General features: G+C 58.7%; 2 protein-coding genes and 1 long non-coding RNA gene across 11 annotated transcripts in view; 1 reads left to right on the top strand and 2 right to left on the bottom strand.

The window, feature by feature from the left end:
* Nucleotides 1-615: 615 nt before the first annotated feature.
* On the bottom strand, nt 616-3,653 carry LOC120863688 (cytochrome b-c1 complex subunit 10). The gene is made up of 3 exons (XM_040240153.1): nt 3,437-3,653; nt 1,094-1,237; nt 616-769 (listed from the first exon to the last, which is right to left on the bottom strand). Exons 1-2 carry the CDS (start codon nt 3,484-3,486, stop codon nt 1,117-1,119), a joined length of 171 nt encoding a protein of 56 aa, XP_040096087.1. The 5' UTR covers nt 3,487-3,653; the 3' UTR covers nt 616-769; nt 1,094-1,116.
* Nucleotides 3,654-5,561: 1,908 nt separating this feature from the next.
* Nucleotides 5,562-18,602, bottom strand: part of TCF3 (transcription factor 3) — a 32,672-nt gene continuing 19,631 nt past the window's right edge. The window contains exons 6-20 of one of the 9 annotated variants that reach the window (XR_005721059.1): nt 18,086-18,153; nt 16,858-16,987; nt 16,552-16,601; nt 15,259-15,361; nt 15,016-15,179; nt 14,805-14,934; nt 14,416-14,474; nt 14,237-14,315; nt 13,441-13,514; nt 12,922-13,083; nt 12,727-12,829; nt 10,397-10,526; nt 10,007-10,242; nt 7,962-8,188; nt 5,562-7,764 (exon numbers count right to left, since the gene is read on the bottom strand). Coding sequence is in view for 6 of the 9 variants with exons in the window: in XM_040240147.1 (XP_040096081.1) it covers nt 7,622-7,764; nt 10,007-10,242; nt 10,397-10,526; nt 12,727-12,829; nt 12,922-13,083; nt 13,441-13,514; nt 14,237-14,315; nt 14,416-14,474; nt 14,805-14,934; nt 15,016-15,179; nt 15,259-15,361; nt 16,552-16,601; nt 16,858-16,987; nt 18,086-18,153 (1,631 nt within the window). In the remaining 3 variants the exon portion in view is untranslated. The remainder of the gene's footprint in view (nt 7,765-7,961; nt 8,189-10,006; nt 10,243-10,396; nt 10,527-12,726; nt 12,830-12,921; nt 13,084-13,440; nt 13,515-14,236; nt 14,316-14,415; nt 14,475-14,804; nt 14,935-15,015; nt 15,180-15,258; nt 15,362-16,551; nt 16,602-16,857; nt 16,988-18,085; nt 18,154-18,602) is intronic. The other 8 variants (XR_005721060.1, XR_005721058.1, XM_040240147.1 and 5 more) reach the window with 8 other exon arrangements.
* LOC120863689 lies at nt 7,493-10,742 on the top strand. Its single transcript, XR_005721061.1, has 3 exons — nt 7,493-7,580; nt 8,978-9,064; nt 10,026-10,742. It is a non-coding gene; the product is annotated as an uncharacterized LOC120863689 (long non-coding RNA).

Genomic DNA, 18,602 nt, shown 5'->3' with positions numbered 1-18,602 from the left:
GAGATGGCTGTTTACACAGAGAGGATGTTTCTAGCCTCCTCCGGGCCTTGGCAGGTGTTACACAGTCCATCCTCCTGCACCTGCTCATGTTTGTATCTATGCCTGTACAGATAGGTTCTCAGGTGCCTGCCTTCAAGACACAGAGTCTCCCCTGAACGAGATGTGGAGGGGATGGCCTGAGACTTCTGAGTGGCTTGTAAAAGGCAACTCCCCCAACCTCGCCTGCCATGTAGTAAGGAGGCTCAAGTCACACCTGAGAGGCCCACGTGGGGAGCAGCCATGTGAGGGGGCCTCACGGAAGCCCCAACACCTGCCCACCCCCATCCCCACCATGAAGCTGATGCCTCTGTTGCAACTTCGTGAGGGCCCCTCAGCCAGCACCCCTGACAGATCACTCTCAAACTCGCAACTGTGAGGTAATGTTTGTCCTAAGCCACCAAGTCAGAAGTAATGTTTAGACAGCAAGAGATAAAAACACCATGCAAGTATCACCCACCACACATCTGAAATGATCAAACCATGTCTGCCAGCCCCTGGGAACCCCAGACCTGTGCAGTTCTGGCAGTGAAGGGATCCCCAGGTCACTGCACCCCAGCATGAGCACGTGCAGGCGGGCAGGTTTCAGAGTGAGGTTTAATGCCGTGTGTGTCCACACGGAAGCTATTTCCACCAAAAGAGGAAATAAACTCGTGCCAGGGACTTCCTAGAGTCCATCCAGAGAGCCTGGGCAGTTCCAGATGCAGATGGCAGGAGGCAGCACAGCAGACATCTGGAGGGGGGACAGAGCAGGGTGAGCAGACGCCACTGCCATGCGCTTTCCCATCTGTGAGACGGGCATCCCTCCACCCTGACCAGACCCAGGCAGGCTGAGGCTCCAGGATAGAGCCCCAAGGGGCCACGCCCACCCATAGACCCAGGTTGCCATCCTGTAGCTCTGTACTACCGGGCAGGGGGCTTGTGCAGGGTCCTGCCCTCAGGGTTGTTCAGGTGAGCCCCCCACACCTGCCGCCCCAGCCATGGACCTGCAGGCAGTTCTGCTCCTCTGCTGCTCAGGGATCCCAGGCTACCCCCACTGACTGCTGCTGAAACTCACCAGAGGGGCCTGAGGTTGTGAGTTTATTCATCCTTCTTGAACTTGCCGTTGATGTAGGGCACCCAGTCCAGAATCAGCCGCCAGTCAGTGGCCCATACCAGCCCCACAGCACCCACGGCACCCCACAGGCTTGCTGTGGGGACCCTGCAAAGAAAGCAGGGGTCAGGCCTCAGCACCCCTCCCACGCAGCTGTTCATCAGGTGTCCACCTTGCACCTGGCCCTGCCCCACGTGTGGTGGGACACATCTTGCTGATGACCCTGAGGCAAGGCCATTCCCGTCTGCTTTCATATCAAGATCTGCTTAAGGTTTTATTTGAGGAATTCTGCTAAGAAAAGAAAAGCCCAAGCCCAAGCCTGTAACCATAAGGACAGAAAAAGCTTGCAGGTAGACACATTAACGAATGCAGCTCCATCCCCGAGACAGCCAATGGACAGAGGTGAGAGCCGTCCTACTGATGAGACCATGGCACAGAGAGGGCAAGCCATGTCCCTGAGACACATAGCCCGCTGGGTGCAGAGCCAAAGCAGGGGCTCCAAGACTATCACACCCCACGTTTACATCCAGCAATGGGCATGGTCAAGGACATCTCCAACAGTCCCACCTCCTGGATTGTATACCCCTCCCTTTGAGTGTCAGCTGGACCCAGTCACACCCCTAATGAATAAAATATGGAGAGGGGTAAATCACTGTGGATGGTGACTGCGGGCATGAAATTAAGACACTTGATCCTTGGAAGGAAAGCTTTGACAAACCTGGACAGCATATTAAAAAGCAGAGCCCTCACTTTGCCGACAAAGGTCCATATAATCAAACCTATGGTTTTTCCAGTAGTCATGTATGGATGTGAGTGTTGGACCATAAAGAAGGCTGAGTGCTGAAGAATTGATGCTTTTGAACTGTGGTGCTAGAGAAGACTCTTGAGAGTCCTTTGGAATGCAAGGAGATCAAACCAGTCAATTCTAAAGGAAATCAACCCTGAACATTCATTGGAAGGACTGACTTTGGCCATCTGATGTGAAGAGTTGACTCATTGGAAGAGACCCTGATGCTGGGAAAGGTTGAAGGCAAAAGGAGAAGGGGACAGCCAAGGATGAGATGGTTTCATCACCACCTCAATGGACATGAGTTTGATCAAATGCCAGAAGACAGTAGAGAACAGAGGCGCCTGGGTGTGCTGCAGTCCGTGGGGTAGCAAAGAGTTCACGACTTAGCAACTGAACAACAGAATCAGAGCCACCTGCCCTCGACCCCACCATCCTGGCCACTGGCCTTGGGGCCTGTGGATGCTCACAGAGGGAGGTGGCAACGAACCTGACCTCCAAAGGGCACCCAAGGTGATGCTGCTGAGAGTCCCTCGTGGGCCTTCCTTACACCCTCACCACCTCTCCTCCACTTTCTCACAGGAAGACACCAGGGCTCTGAGAGGGGCTAAGTGCAGGTCTCCAGCTGGTGAGCATGTATGCTCCGAATCTGACACAACCGCACTGTGCCTCCTGGCGGTGAGTCCTGCTTCCCGGCCTCTGGAAGCCAGTGTAGAGTGCAAGGCTGCACCCATTCCTCTTTTGTATTTTACATCAATCTCCTGTCATGGATCATATCGTTTTAGTTTTTCCTTGTCCAGGGACTACAGTGTCAGCCTGGAAGTTTCTGTTTGTCGCTGTCTCTGGCACCCAACGCAGTGCTAGGTGAGAGCACACACTGGTGCTCATTGGGTGCTGATGAGGGTGTCGCTGCTCTGCTAAGGCAGACAGGGACAGATAGATGGCCGGTAATCGAGGGCTCGAGCTGCCCCGGGGGAGGGGCGGTAGGGGTCTCTGGTGGTCCCACCCGACGCCAGGGACCGCCTTTCGGCCTGAGTTGCCCCAATTATAAAGCGTCACTGTCACTGTCCACCCGAAGGTCCCTAGCAGCGCCGCCGTCTAGGGACAGTCCCCACGTTTCACTCTCCCTGCCAGGGCTCGAGGACACGACTGCCGAGTACAGGCCCCTGTTTCTCAGCGCCCCACGTTGTGGGTTCCCCAATCCTACTGCCACGTGGGGCCACACCCATTCCACCCGTCTCCCACGGGGACCAGGGACAGATACAAGTGTCGGCTTCACAGCAACGTCAGGCAGAAGCAAAGCCAGGAGCGCACAGGGTCAGTTTCCAGGCTCCAGGAGCTGAGCGGGGGCGCTGGGCGCGGACCGGGTGGGCACCATCGCGGCCCCTAGGTGGAGCGAGCGGGTCGGGGGCCCGCCACACGAGTGTGCGCGGGGAGACCACGCAGCCGGTCCGTGCCTCAGTTTCCCCATCTGGCACCCAGAAGGACAAGGGGCTCGGGGGCTCGGGCTACGTCCTCACCAGTTTCTGGCCAGCTGGCGGTAGCGCGGGCCCAGGAACCTGGTCAGCATCGCGGTGCCTTCCCTGCTCAGGGTGACCCTGGCCCTGCCGATTCGGGCGCACTGCGCAGGCGCGCTAGCCGCAGCGCGCAGGCCCGCAGGGAGGCCCCGCCCTGCCCCGCCCCCTCCAGGGAGGGCTGGCCGTGGGACACCTTGAGACCGCCGCCGCTGCGCACGCAGATTCACAAGCTATTTACACTAACTTCCGGGAACGGTCTGAAGAACTCAGACTGGAATGGGCGGGCCCTGGAGGCCGGGCCTTGTGATCACGTGATGCGCAAAGCTGGCTCAGCCTCTGGCTGTCAGAGCGTCCGGAAGGTGCGCAACCCGCAATTCGCGGCGTTTTCTGTTTGTGTCCCAGTTAGGTGCTAGAACTTTACTTTTAGTTAAAGAAACTGAGACCTGACGGGGAAGGGACTCGTCCAGAGTCGCACAGAGGGGAAGGGTGGCGATTTGAACCCTCTTTTGGAGGAATTGGGGTTTGTCACTGGACTCGCTGAGTGTGACACCTTGGGCAGATGATAGTGCTTCCTCTAGCCTCGGTTTGCTTGTGTGTTGCTCGGAGGCGGGCCCAAAATTGTTTGCACTTTTCGTTTGGGAGATATTCCTCATTCCAGCAGCAGAGGGAGGCCTGGCTCCTCGCGCTGTGTGCATTCAGAATACCACTTTTTAGCTGGTGGACCCAGGACAGGTGAGTCCTCGTCATTCTGGGGCTCCAGCAGCGAATGTAGGCTTGGAGATGCGGACTGGACACCGTGGAGTTTGTCTGGCCAGCCCAACCCATCCTCCTGGGATCCGCCCTGGGCACCTCCTGAGACTATAGCCTCAAATCTGCCCCTGGCCGCTGACCAAAGGGTTGGTTAGAGACCACGGTCTGGGTACGACGGATGCTCGTTGCTACTGAGTTGAACATAGTTTCTGTGCCTTTCCAGATGCCCTAGGATTTCTTACGTTGGGATCAGAGAGGACCTGAAATAGGTTCTGTCCTTGATGGAAAACCTAAAAAGTGGGATTGAGGGGCCACCCTGAAGATTGTAGAATCTGAGACAGAGATTAAAAAAGGTGAGCAGACATGGGCGTAGAGGCCTTGGGGCTGCAGGTCCTGGATCCAGCAATTTCTGAAGCTCTGCCACGTTGGTCCTTGTGCTTAATGCACTTCAGCTCAGGGGGCAGAATGCTTTTTTATTTCAAGTGATAAACAAAAATCAGATTAAGAGGAAATAAGTAAGGCATGTTGGGTGGCTTCAGGCTCAGCTGCATCCAGGAATCTAGCAATATCATTACATGCTGTCTCTCCATCTCTCAATTCCTGCTTTCCTCTGTGTTGCCTGTACTCTCTGGTGAACTCTCTCCGAGCAGAGGCACTCAGCAACTCCTGGTTGACATAGAAACTCTGGGTTGACATTCCAGCAGCCCTTGTAGGAAGATAGCACCTCTTTCCCAATAATCTCAGAAAATGCCCCAAAGCTGGTCCTTACTAGCATGTTGTGGAAACAGAAGAGCCAGCCCTTCTCATTTGAGGATGTGGGCTAAAATTGGAGGACCCCCAAAATAGAATACCAGGAGTCTGTGACCAGAGAGATGGTGAATAAGCAAGAATGGTTGCCCTCCCACCCCCACCCCCAGCCGCCCCTGGGTTCCATGTAGGATCCCCGTTTGGCCCTCAGGAAACCGAACTTTTCTCTCATGTTAAATTCACATTACATACAATTAATGCAATGGCAGGTAAGAGGGGTACCTGGACACAGACCCACAGGAAGAGGCCACCTGAAAATAGAGGTGGCGATCAGGGTGGTGAGGCTGCAAACCAAGGCACACCCCGGGCCCCTGGAAGCTGGTAAGAGGCAGGAAGGACCCTCCTGCGAGGGCCAGGAGGGAGCATGACTGCCATGCCTGAAGCCCCCTGTCCCCGGCACCCGCTAGGCCCGCATGGAGCCGTTTCAGCTGCTCTGGGAGCCACGCAAGCGCACACAGGAAGTGGCGCCATCCCTGGATCGTGTATGCCCAGTGATGCCCGGGCATCACCTTCCTCACCCCCCTTTTCATCCATAAGCACAAAACAGCTGAAAGACCAAGGGAGAGCCAAGTATTGTCATAAAATGTCATTTATTGCTACAGTGCTGTTATGTACAGGACAGGTTGCCAAATCGACTCTTAAAGAGGATCACTATTAAAAGAATCCAGCCAGCTGTGTTGAGTTGTATAAAATTATTTTAAATTTTTTTTCGTTTTAAAAAAAGTCAGTTATCCTGAGGCACTCAGAGCACAATTTTCCTGTAACTGATTCTTCCCCTTCCCTCAAGGCTTTTTCCCCGGGCTGGTTAATCTCATTTTATATATATATATAACATATAAAACTTAAATTATATACGTGATAGAGTTCAGAAATCTGTGGGCCTCAGGGAGCTGCAGAGGGAAGCTGAGGCAGCTTCCCCAGAGATAAGACCCACAGACCAGCGGGGTCACCAGGGAGTGTGACTTGGTCTTGGTAGGAGAGCCCAGGGGAACCCCAGGAGTCCAGAGGTGACCCCCCAAGCTGGGATATCCCACCCATCCTGGTCTTGGGGTTTCCTCAAGCTTCTCATGGGACACCCAGCCACAGGGGCATTCCAGTCTTGGGGGACAAGCAGCCCCAGTGCTTGGGGAATGAGGGTGGGAGTCTTAGGGTAGATGCCTGGGATGCTGGTGGTGTGGGGTGCCCACAGCCAGCCTGGGGGGTCCATAAGGCCTCTGTGCAGGAGAGAAGGGAGGGCAGGTGAGATCCCACTGGGCCTGACTCCATGCCTAGGTGACACAGAGTGACCATCTAGGACTTTCAGTTTAAGCCTGGGATGGTCCCAGCAGTCCACGTTGAATCGGCTCCCTTGAACACAGGTGAGAAGGGTACCTGGGGAGGCTTGGGAGCTGGCACTTAGAGCCTGAGAGCAGCCCACCCTCCAGGGTTGCAGACACACAGACCAAGGGCCTTTCTAGGCAGGCACGCTGTACATCCCCCACCCCAACATACACATCAGGACAACCACTTGGGGAGCGGGGGTTTCTGTGCTAGAGTTCAAAGCAGGGGCTCAGGTCCCCTGACCAAATAGATGAAGATGTACAGGCCCTGAGCCCAGGAATGCTGGTTTTCACAAAGTCCTATCTTGGAGAGGTCTACAGGCTCGGGGCTCAGTGTGGGGCTAGCGGCGGGAGGGAGGGACAGAGCTGCTTACAGGGGAGGAACCTTGACCTTCTGAGCTGAGATCATCCCTGTCTCCACTGAGATTCCCCATCAGGGTGAGGCCCACCCACCATTTCACAGAGAGCAAATCTTACAGAACAGGCCCCCCACGTTAGAACTGGAACAAGATGGCAGCAACCACCCCTGGGACCAGCAGCTCCCAGAGAGGATGGGAGACCACAGGTCTACATGAGGTCTTTTTTTGCCATTCTCCACTGCACGTGGGATCTCAGTTACCAGACCAGGGATGGAACCTATGTCCCTGAATTGGGAGCATAGAATTTTAACCACTGGACCGCCAGGGAAGTCCTGGGGTCGTTTTAATACAATTTTTAATAATCTGGTTGATAATGAAATGCAATGCTAATTTCTAGAAACAGCAGCAGAAACAGCAAGAGACAAGAGACTTTTATACAAAAAAATTTGTTGCTTACAAAACATATGCAAAAAAGCTAAAAAAAAAAAAGCATTCTAATGTTCTTCTACGTTATATATATATAAAAAAATCTCGTAACTAAGGTTCCTTTTATTTTCCTTAAAAACAAAAAAAACGATTAGGCTTAGGCACTATTTGCTGCTGGCTCCACACAGCTTCTCCCTCCCGTGAGCAGCACATTTGACCTCATATTTAACTTAAGGCATCTTTTTTTTCTTTTCTGACAAAGTGTATATATTTCTGGCTTGCTTTCTTGCTTGGTTTCAGGTTCTATTGCCAAAAACAAACAAACAAAAATGCTCCTTTGGGCCCAGGCCCGGGCGGCAGGGCCTAGACACAGTTTCAGGATCCATCCGGTAGGAGACCTGGTGGCTGGGCCCGGGGCGATGCTGGCTCGAGGTTGACCTCGGGCGACGTGGGGTGGGGATCTGGCCTCCGGCGTGACCATCTCAGGTAAGACCGAGGTGGGGTCACTTGTCCGGGCAACATTCCTGTCACAGGTGCCCGGCAGGGTTGTGGGCCTCGCCCAGGCCGGGGTGGGCAGCCGACAGCACCATCTGGGGGTCTCCAACCACGCCTGATACCTTCTCCTCTTCCCGGCGCTTCAAGCAGGCTGCTTTGGGGTTCAGGTTACGCTCTGAGGGGAAGGGAGAGCACTGTGGGAGAGGGTCCCCCGGGGAGCAGGGAAGAAATGCACCTCCGTTTCTCCGCCGTCCGCATATGGCCGCGGGGGCGCAGTGGGCAGAGCGCCGGTGGGCAGGGCGGGGGTGGGGTCCGCAAAGTGGGCGGAGCGCCACCGGTGGGGAGGGCGGGGCGGGGCGGCCGGGCGCCTACCTCGCACCTGCTGCTCCAGGCCCAGAATGACCTGCACGGCCTGTTGCAGGATGAGCAGCTTGGTCTGCGCCTTGTCCGACTTGAGGTGCAGCTGGCACATGCGCCCCAGCTCCCGGAAGGCCTCGTTAATGTCCCGCACGCGCACCCGCTCCCGCGCGTTATTGGCCATGCGCCTCTCCCGGTCCCTCAGGTCTTTCTCCTCCAGGGACAGCACCTCCTCCGTACTGCTGAGTCACAGCACCGGGGGCCCCATTAGTCCCGGGCGGGGTCGTGGGGAGGGCACCCGCTGGCTGTGTGGGCGCATGCCCTGGGCCAAGCTCCAGGGGCGCCCTGTGCCTGGCTGCAGGCAGGGCCTCTACCCCCACCCCAGGGTAGACAGGGAGCTGGAACGCAGTCTTTGCCCCCTGCCTGCTCCCCATGCCCAGGATGGCCCAGGAAGCAGGGGAGGCCCCATAACCCCTCCCGGGATGACGACCTTCCCCTTCAGAGCAGTTGTTTGCTGAATGATGGAGCTGGGCCTAGCTGGACCACCTCAGGCACAAAGGGCCTGGGACCCCTGGAAGAAGAGGGGTTCACAGCATTGAGACCCCTCACCCTGGGCCCCCAGAAATGTCTCTCTCCATGTTGGACTCTGGCTGCCCGACAGCCACCCTGAGTCCTGCCCGCAGACCCCTGGAGCCTGGTACTTGCACTGTGAAAGCTGTATGGTGGATGCAATGTTGAGCCCTCCCCAGCCTGTAACAGGGGCTCAGTTCGCCACCTGGAGACCATGTGGTCAACACCCAGCTCAGGCCCCCGCTGTGCAGCAAGGGGCGCAGCACAAGTCATCTCTGCCTGTTTCCCAGCACAGGGCCAGGTCTCAGACACCCGCCTTGTGGCCTGGGGCCCTGTTCTACCTGCCCACCCTGCCCCCTCAGGCCTAAGTGACCCCTGTGGGTGGCGGCGGCGGCCAGAGCCCAGGACAAGCGCGCAGACCAAACTGACAGTCAGGCCTCAGGTCCCCTTTCTTCCCTCAGGTCCTGGCGGGCAGGGGCCATGGGGGAAGAAAGACCTGGGCCATAGCCCTGGCATCCAGTGCTCCAGTGCTTGGGCGCAAGTGCGAGGTGAGGAGGGCGGCTGGGGGAGGGGGAGCACGGGAGGCAGAGAGCAGAGGCAGGCGCGGGGGGCGGGGGACACACACACACCCACACACAGCATAACACCCACATCGCCATGGAGACGTGGAAACCTCAGAGCTGAGGGGACAGAGGACAACAGGCCAGGGCCCTAGCTCCAGTCCAAGCGACAGCACTGCAGAAAAGAAAGGGTTAACAGGGCAGCAAGGGTGGGGTGGGGGAGTTAAGGAGGCAGAGGTGGGGGGAGTCACAGGGGGGGTCCCTTCCTGAGATCCTCGCTCAGCCTTTGGGATGGGGGTGAGCCCCCCTTGCAGGTGGGGCTGATGGGCTCTCGTGGCCACAGAGTGCCTGCTCAGAGCGACAGAGAAGCCTGTGGGACCCAAGGGACGCTAGTTGCTGCCAGCCCAGCTCTGGGCTTCGTGAGAAGGAAGGGCTGGGGAGGTGGAGGGTTCTCTGGGGTCTGGGGACACAGTTCTGCACCCAAGTGCCCAGGTCTAGAGGGCTAGGGATCTGGAGTCTGTTCTTCCCATCTCAGAGGGGACAATGAGGCCGAGACAGGCAGAGGGCCAAGATCAGGAGTGGGGTACGGTCACTAGGGGAGTGGTAACTGCAGAGACAGTCACTTTCAGGGAGGGTGGTCACTGTCAGGGGAAGGTCACTGGGGGCTATGGTGACAGCAGGGAAGTGGTCACTGAGGGAGGGATGGTCACTGCAGGAGAAGGAAAGTCAGTGGGGGGCTGATGTCACAGCAGCAGAGAGGTCTCTGCAGGGAAGTCACAGGATGACATCACTGCAGTGGGGTGCTCATAGCAAGGGGTGACATCACTGCATGGAGAGGTCATAGCAGGGAAGATCAAGGCAGGGGAGGTGGGCTCCAGGAAAGGGGGGTGAGCAAGGGCAGTGGAGGGGAGGGAGCGCGCCCCCACTGACCTCGCACCTGCTGCTCCAGGTTCAGGATGACCGACACGGCCTGGTGCAGGATGAGCAGTTTGGTCTGGGGCTTCTCACTGTTGAGGTGCAGCTGGCACATGCGCCCCAGCTCCTTAAAAGCCTCATTGATGTCTCGGACCCGTAGCCGCTCCCGTGCGTTATTGGCCACCCGGCGCTCCTTCTCCCGCTCAGCCTTCTGCTCTGGGGGGAGAAGGTCGTCCTCGTCCTCGTCTGGGCTATGGGGCCGGGGGCCAGAGGAAGACAGTGAGGCAGGGCTGGGGGTGGACCCGCTGCTGCCACGGGAGTGGGCGTCCCAGGCGTGTGCACGTGCACCCCCGGGAGGCCCTGTGCACGTGTGTGGCGGGCCGCGGGAGTGGGGGAGAGCGGCACCTGGACCGGGTGCGTGGAGCCTTGAGGTCCTTCTTCTCATCCTCGGCTGTGTCAGCCGCCACGTTCTCTTCATCCTCTTGCTCTTCCCGCTTGATGTCGGTGGTGCCCGGGGCAGTGCTGCGCCCAAGATCTGCAAGAGGCAGGGGTCAGCAGGCCATGTGGAAGCCCGCAGAGAGTTGGTACCCAGCCCCACACGGGCATCTGTTCCCAGACCCCGAGGACCAAAAGGCCTTGGAAATAAAGTACACAAAGAGGTTATGGCCACTCAGGGCTAGAGAAGTCTCCTAAAACACTGAAGCACTGTCCTTGAAACAGAAATCAATAAACTTGAATATATCCAACTTGAGAACATCTCATCACCAAGAAAATAAGCAGCTGAGCCACAGAACAAAGACTCCTCACCCACAAGCAGAGAAAAGGGAGGAGTCTCAGTGAGGGGACAGCGGAGTGTCTAAGGAGCAGGCAGGGCACCTGGGCACCGCAGCTGCTCCATCACCCCTAATGGAGGAAACACCGTGGGTCTTAGCACCGTGGGTGTGACCTCTTGGGAAAACCCTCTGGCCTGACCTGGAAAAAGCGGCAACACACAGACCCAGAAATCCCAACCCACACCAGGAGACACTGCTCAGGAGATTCTGGAAAGTGCCAGCACAAGGGCCCAGGGTGGGGAGGGGCCTAGTGTCCTGTGAGGCCAGGGTGGTCCTTGCATGGGTGGGAAGGCCAGTCAGCAGGATGGCGACATAAACCAACCTGCGGCTGAGGGTATACAGCTGTTTGAAGTCACTGTGGATCCCAGGAAGGTCTGGGCTGTCCTGTAGGAAGGGATGACCCCCTGGGAAGAGACTAACTCGGGTCTCTTGGCCCTGCTGGCACCAGGCTGGGCATCCTGGGCCCTGTGGGGGCTGGGTAGCATCCTCGCCAGACAACGCCCCCCAACCCCAGGGTGAGACCCTGGCTGTGGAGGGATGCAATCTAGACATCCAGGAAGCACAAATCAGAGCCAGGCTGGTTCTAGGGGTGGGGTGTGCAGGCAGGCATTAAGGTTGTGTGGTGGGGGCCTTGTCAAGTGTGCATAGCACACTATGTCACCTGACAACCTGTTTTTCACAAGGTTGCTGAGGGCGGGGTGCATGGAGCAGCCCCCGTAAGATTCAGGGTCCCAAACCCCAGTGGGCAGCCTGCCACAGTTACCCCTTTCTGCTAACGATCTGCGAAGTAGACAGCTTTCCCCTGGCTGACTGCGGGACATGCAGCATGCTGCCACTCCCTCAGTCTTGAAAGAAACCCTCCTGACCTCACCCCCTCTCACTACTGCTGACTTCTCTGCTTCCCAGAACAATTAACACCCCAGAAATCCACTGACCTTGGCCCCCCTGCCCTGGCGGGGTCCTCAGCTCAGCATCTGACACAGTGTGCCCTCCTCCCCAAGCCTCAGTACCTGCCTCAATGCACATCTAGGATCTGCCCTGTCCGCACTTCACCTGGGACCCTCCAACTCCAACATGTGCCAAGGACGCCTAGATGCCACCTCCAGACTGGAACCCCACCTCATCTTCCACGTCTTCACATTCTTCAGAGCCCCTGGAAGTTGCCCCTCATGGCCTCTGCCCAGGTTGGTCCCCAGCAGCCACCCCCACCCTCCTTCCTGGAGGAGCAGTCTCTTCTGCCCCCAGTTTGTCCTTCCAGCAGCAGCCACCAGAGGGCTCCTGTGAACACCTGAGCAAAATCCCAGGCCCTCTTCTGTCCACAGCTCTCCAGGCTCCCCACCTGCTCCGAGGGAAAAGCCCAAGTTCTCCCAAGGCCCACAAGGCCCTGAACCACCTGCCTTCCCCTCCTCCCTCTCCTCACTTGGCTCCAGCTGTTCCTCCAACATGCTAGACACGGCCCTGCCCCAGGGCCTTTGCACGTACTCACCCTGGCACCTGCCTGCTCACTAACTTTAAAACTGCTGACTCTGCAGCACCCCTCTCCCCACCCATCAACTTTCCCTCCAGCATGTGTCCTGACACGCTCACTTCACCTTCCGACTTCCACACAAATCACCCGCTTTCTCTGCTCAATCTGTTTTGTTCCCCAGCTCCAGAAGCAGCAGTGCCCCCACCCCAGCCTTGTGGGACCCCAGGACCAGGCCCAGTAGGGCTTCTCTGGCGAGGCTGAAGGTGGCACTGATGTGGAGAGTACATTCCTCTGCCTCTTCCTTAGTACCCTGGGGCCTCAGTTTCCTCAACTGGAAAAGGGGGTAGACAGTCCTGAGCCCCCCTTTCCAGAGGAGGAACAAGGGGTCAGCCCACTGGTGGGCCCTCAGCACAGACAACGCTGCTGGGACTCACCGCCGTAGGAGTCAGGCGGCCGGGAGAGGTCGGGGAGGGCCACATGGTTGTGCACGAGGCCACTGCTGCCAGACAGGCCGTCCTCCGAATGGCTGCTTCCCACCTGTGGATGAGAGGGGTCATTGGCGCTGGCCTGGCCTGTGCAGCCTACCCACTACCCACCCTCCTCCCAGGTCTGCCCTCACCAGCACTTACCAGGCCTGCATGCCGCCCACCCAGTGGCATGACAGGGCCAGCAAAGCCCGAGGTCAGTGCCCCATGACCAGGTAGCAGCCCGTGCACATCGCCTGCAGTGCCCACGGCATGGCTGCGGAGCACATGGATGGCTTCGTCCAGGTGATCCTCCACTTTGCTCTGCTGCAAGAAGGGTGGTGAAGGGCTGGGAACAGCCGCCAGCGACCTTGCTGACCTCTGCCTTGGACCTCATCCCCAATAAATTAGTTGAGATGTCCATTCTGGTCAAGGGGCACCTGTCCTGTCACACATTCTGCTGTTTCCACCACACCTGGGGCTCTTACAGGACATGGTTTCCATGCCCTGTGAGACGTCATGTGACCATGGCAGAAACGAACTGCTGAGCCAGCCTGCCCCCCCCACCCACAATGGACCTCCTCAGGCACCCACCGTCCTTGGAACAGGTGTTCCTATCTGTCCCTGTGCACCTACCCCACACTCCCACCATGGCACACCCTCCCCAGCCCCCAGGACGCTCACCAGGCCATGGAGACCCCCATCGTAGCTGGGTGATAAGGCACCGGGGGCTCCTGGTCGGGGCCACTGGGATGTCCCTGGAAGGGGCAGGAGACATGCACGTGAATGGGCAGAGGTTTGAGGTGTGTGCCACGCAGCCTGACACAGGAAGCAAGCAGGGCTGGACCGGGAGGCCCAGACTACAATGCTCAGACTGGCCACATGGGGGCTCCCACGCCCGCAGGTCGGTCTAAAGGCCTGAGCCTGGATCTGGGCCCAGCTGACCTGGCAGCTCCTGTCTGGGGTGTGCACCCAGTGGGAAGGTCACATCTTTGCACCTCAGTTACCACTTCTATGAAACCCATGGGGAAGGAGGCTCCTCCCAGTCCCACCGCACCTAAGCCCTGAGAACACTGTACAGGCCTATGGGTACTGTTAAAACTGCCCACACACCCCAGAGCCCTTGGTCGTCCTCTCTCCTGGGACCTGAGTCCCGGTCCAGAACACAGCACGAGGCACACAGTGGACGTCTAACTAACAACCGTAGGGGTGAATAAACGCCAACGCGCCCATGTCTGCTCTGGCTCTTGGGTACCCCAGGGCTCCGCTGGATCCCTCTGCCTCTGCAGTGCATGGAGCACTCCCTCCCAGCCTTAGCCTGTTTTGTGACCTGAGATCCCCCTCCTCCAGGCTGCCCTCCTCGACAGCCTGGGAGACAACCGTGGGAACATGAGCTGAGGCAGGTGGTTGGTCCAGCTCCCCACCCAACTGGGGCTGCAGTCACCAGCCTTGAACCCCTCCCCCAACACCCTGCACAGACCTGCCAGGCCCTGTGGGGAGCCCACGGGGGTGGAGGGGCTGGAGGAGAAGTTATTGCTTGAGTGATCCGGGGAGTAGATCTGTGATGGGACAAGGAGAAACAAAGAGCCACCAGGTGGCCTGTCAGGGCCAGCTTCTCGGGGTCACTGGCTCAGCCACCCACCACATCCCACGCCTCACCGAGGCCAGGGCCTTGCCAAGGGCATCTCCGGAGCTGCTGGATGTGGTCCCACGAGAGCCTGTGAGTGGAGAGATGTGAGGGCCTGGCTGACAGAGGCTACCACACAGATGCTCCAGCCTGGCCCTGGGCAGTCCAGCCAGTTGGGGTCTGCCGCCGTCCAGCACCTGCCTCCGCAGGGCTCTGGGGCCAGGTGGGCTGTAGGGCTGTGTGAACAGCACACTTTGGGGGCCTCAGTTTCCCCAGTGGGGACCCCTAATGAAGGAGCCAGTTTGAAACAGCTGAGGGGGACTGAGGAGTCGATGGTAACAATGATAACCAGCGCCACACTGATAATGATACCAACAATACTAATCTTGAGCCCACGGGGGTGGGGGATAAGGGGCTGTACCCAGGAGGCTATCCGCCCCGCTGACAGGGGGCGTGTGGCTGGAGATGCTGCTGTAGGTGCCTGCAGGGCCCGAGAAGGTGGGTGCGGCTGGAAGCCCGCCGTTCACCTCTGCTCCGTGCAGCTGGTAGCCCTGCATGGCGGGAAGGATGGGTCAGAGGGGTCACCCCAGGGCACTGCCCCCCACCTGCCAAGGGCCACCCATATAGCTTACCATGCGCTCATGCTGGTGCAGGCTGCCAAACCCTCCGCTGCCCCCCACAGAGCTGCCGCCGCCTGCCGGGAGGGGCAGGGGGGATGAGCCCCCGCCCAGCATGGGCCCAAAGCCCGCCTGGCCTGGGGCGCTCCAGAGTTCGGCGGAGGAGTGGAGACTGCCATCTGCAGAGAGGGGGATGGTAAGGTGGGTGGGCACAGGGACCCCCGGCCTGCTCCAGGCAGCCTGGGTGAGCCCCCATACCTGCCATGTAGAAGGGGGTGGGGTAGGAGCTGCCGGGCGTCTTGGCGGATGGGTAGGCCGTGGGGTCCCTGCCGTAGTCGTCCCCTGAGCTGGGGGAGTACACCTGCAGGGACCGTGGGCATGGTCAGGCAGGAAAGACTAGGGCTTAACTCTGTCTCCCCTCCACCCCACTCCCCTGTACACTGTACAGGTCCAACCCCTCCCTCCAAAACTGTGGTGGCCAGTGTCTGCGGCTTGCTGGTGTCATCACCTATCTGCAGTTCCTTCTTTACCCCACCTCCTGCCCACTCTGCAGAGTCCCAGATTCAGACCTGAGGCCATTGTAGATCAGACGCCTCTGTAGATCAGACGCCTCACTCTCACCCAGACAACCTTTTCCCTCCTTAATCCAACAAACTCCTATTGATCCATCAAAGCCCAGCAGTGCTGTCCCCAGCGCTGGAACCTCCCTCAGACCAGCCCTGATCACAGGAGACCTGGGAGTCTCAGAGGCAGGGCCCTGGGTAAACCTTCTGCCCCAGCTGTTCCAAAGAAGTAAGATGGCAAAGACCTCCTAGGATCAGCACCAACCCTGATCAGCTGGCACTGTCTGGAGAGTGCTTGGATTGACTGGCAACGTCTGCCCCGGCAATGGAGCAGAGAGCGGGGAGCAAGTGATGAGTCAGGGGGGATGGAGTGGGCTCAGGGGCCTCTCACTCCGACGTTTCAGATGTGACATCATGAGATGAGGCTTCAAACAACCTCCACTTGCCTGCCCCCCACCCCTAGGCTTCAGGATTTCAACCTCGGATGGTAACCCTGAGCCTGGAGTGGGCTGGGTCAGCCTCGGGGGCTGTGCTGGTGGCCAGTGAGGGAGGCAGGCAGAGAGGGCAGTGACCGATCCAGGGAATCTGGCAAATTGCCTTTTCTCTCAGCGTGATTAAGTTGCAGGAGCTCAGCACTGGGAGCCACTGACGGCTTGGCACCATCTGCTGGGCCTGGCTCCCTGCCAACCACAGGCAGAGGGGCAAGGATGCAGGGTGGCTCCAAGCCAGGCACAGGAAGGAGGAAACCCTCTGAACTGCCCCCATGATGCCCACCAGCTCCCGCTCCCAGGACCCCTGTTCAAGCCCTTTCTGAGGAGCCTCAGCCACAGGAGACCACTTATCTTAAAACACAAGAGACCCAGGCTAGACCCAAAAAAGCACTTCCTGACTCCCTCAGAGTTGGGGCCTCAGGGCAGAAGTCCCCTGAGCCCCTGGGGGGTGTCACAGAGGCACTCAACCCATAGGGCCCATCTGTCCCACAACTCACTGAGGACGGGAGGCCAGGCGGCACCTTCCGGACCTTCTTGGGCTGCGAGTCTGTCGGGACAGGAGGAGTGAGAACCCCGGTCCGGCTCCCACCCTCACCCTGGACCTTCCCACCAGACGTGTCTGTCACCAGGGGTGGCAGACAGCCTCCCCCACCACCCACAGCTCAGAGAGGGGACCTGGGGGCTTTTCTTTTAATAGAACAACTCAAGCCTCTGTCCACGCACAGAACCTGGGGGGTGGGCATGTGGCCTTCATAGGACGCGACCGCTGGGCCTCAAGGGGACTGTCACCCTGGCCCACTCACCCAGGCTGCTGTCCGTTGCTCTCCGCCGAGGGTGCCCAGAGTAGGAATAAAACTGGGACCCACCCTTGATGCCCGAGGGGGACAGAGGCCCTGGGCTGCTGAGGGCCAGCTCACTGGGGAGGAAGCCCACCTGAGGGAGGGAGGGGAGTTGTTACCAGTCAACCCCCTCCCCCAGCCAATTCTGGTTAAAACAATAAGTGCAAAGGCCAAAGCCAGGTCCTGGGGTGGACGACCTGGGGAGGAGCTCCCTTCTGGCCAGCACCTGTGGAGTGTGTCTGATCAAGGCATGAGTGCAAAAGACCGAGAAACACTGCCAAACCTGAAGATACGCGCGGTCTGGGTGCTAACACACACAATTGCGCCTAGGGAATCAGCCGGTTTACTTTGTATGTATCCCTCCACTCTGCTTTTTTAAGGCAAACAGTTTAAACTTGCAGACACTGGTATAAAATGGGACTCTTCCCTGGAGAGTAGGCGTGACTGGGGCTGAAGGCCCACAGCTGCAGCCTTAGCCTTCCTGTCTGTAAAATGGGCACGCCGGCCACTACACGGCTCAGGGGTCATTGTGGGGACTGACGGGGCCAGGCAAGGTCTCCCTGGGCAGGGGTGCTGCTGCCCAGCAGGCGTCCTGTGGCTGTGATAGCTGCCACACTGGCTGTGGCCTGGTGTGCACATGCATGGTGCTGGCTGCAGCAGGGCCTAAGACTAAAGCCCCCAAGGGGTGGGAGAGAGGGCCTAGAGAGGTGACCAGGACAGGAGGCCACAGGGGACCGCTATGCTGGGTCGCTGCCCCATCAGCCTTGCAGCAGGGGTGACAACCTTGCCCAGGTTGGAAGCTGTGGGCCAAACCACAGGGCTGAGTTGGCCTCAGGTTCCCTGTCTGCCACTTGAGGCTGGGTGGGCGGGTGTCTCCTGAAGCCCCTTCAGCTGTGTAGGGGGCCCACAGGCTGGACTCAGCCTCTCCTCCACACGCACCTGGCCTGGTCCAGGGCCTGGCCTGTTTTAGCTGCTGCTGGCGAGTGACCAGCACTCGGCTCAGCCAAAGCAGCTTCACAGATCAGGAGAAATCAGGATGAATTTGTTTAAAATTAAAACTAGAGAATATAAGGTGCTGACGAGAGATTAGGTGCTCCCCCCCGTCCCCGCCCACCTGTACCACCCCCCAGTCTGGAGAGTGGGGTTCTCCAGGCTCTGCAGTCCCATGCCCTCTCCGCAGACACTGCCTCACCTGCGTCAGGCTGCTGACCCCGGTGTCTCTCCCGAAGGCAGCGTATGCACCCCGCTCGCTGCCCTTGCCTGGGGAAAGGAAGGAGGGTCACCCGGAGCTGCCTGCACACAGTAGGGACTCCACAGTGCACAACACGCTGAGAAACGTGGTGGGACACTGCTCTCCCTGCAGGGTAGCGAGGGCCCAAGGGACAGGCGGGGGTCCAGCCAGATGCTGCCCCCAGATAACCTGCAGAGTATCCTGCAGACGTGCCAGGCCCCCCTCGTCTCACCCCCAAGTTGGGACAGCACCAATTTGCCTCTCCCCTCCGAGCTTCGGTTTCCTCTGTTCAAGGTCATGAGGTGTCAACTCCCCAGACCGCTGGGTTCCCAGGGGACAGGCTGGGGTCCCTGCTACTGCCTTAGTTCAGCACCCAGGGCTCGGGCTCCTTCACCAGCCTCCAGCCAGGGTTAGCTAATGAGTGAGCAAGTGATGTCCCTGGGGACGCTAAGTCAGGTGACTCGGTGAACGGCCCTCC

Source organism: Oryx dammah, unplaced genomic scaffold, assembly GCF_014754425.2.
Source record: "Oryx dammah isolate SB20612 unplaced genomic scaffold, SCBI_Odam_1.1 HiC_scaffold_5, whole genome shotgun sequence".
Classification (NCBI taxonomy): Eukaryota; Metazoa; Chordata; class Mammalia; order Artiodactyla; family Bovidae; genus Oryx; species Oryx dammah.
This window is presented reverse-complemented; position numbering and strand designations above follow the sequence as displayed.

Excerpts from the sequence above, each read along its gene's own strand:
- LOC120863688 (XM_040240153.1), bottom strand. The coding sequence starts at position 3,486 with ATGCTGACCAGGTTCCTGGGCCCGCGCTACCGCCAGCTGGCCAGAAAC. Across the intron at positions 1,238-3,436 it reads CGCCAGCTGGCCAGAAACTG|GGTCCCCACAGCAAGCCTGT; the intron begins GTGAGGACGTAG and ends CTTTCTTTGCAG.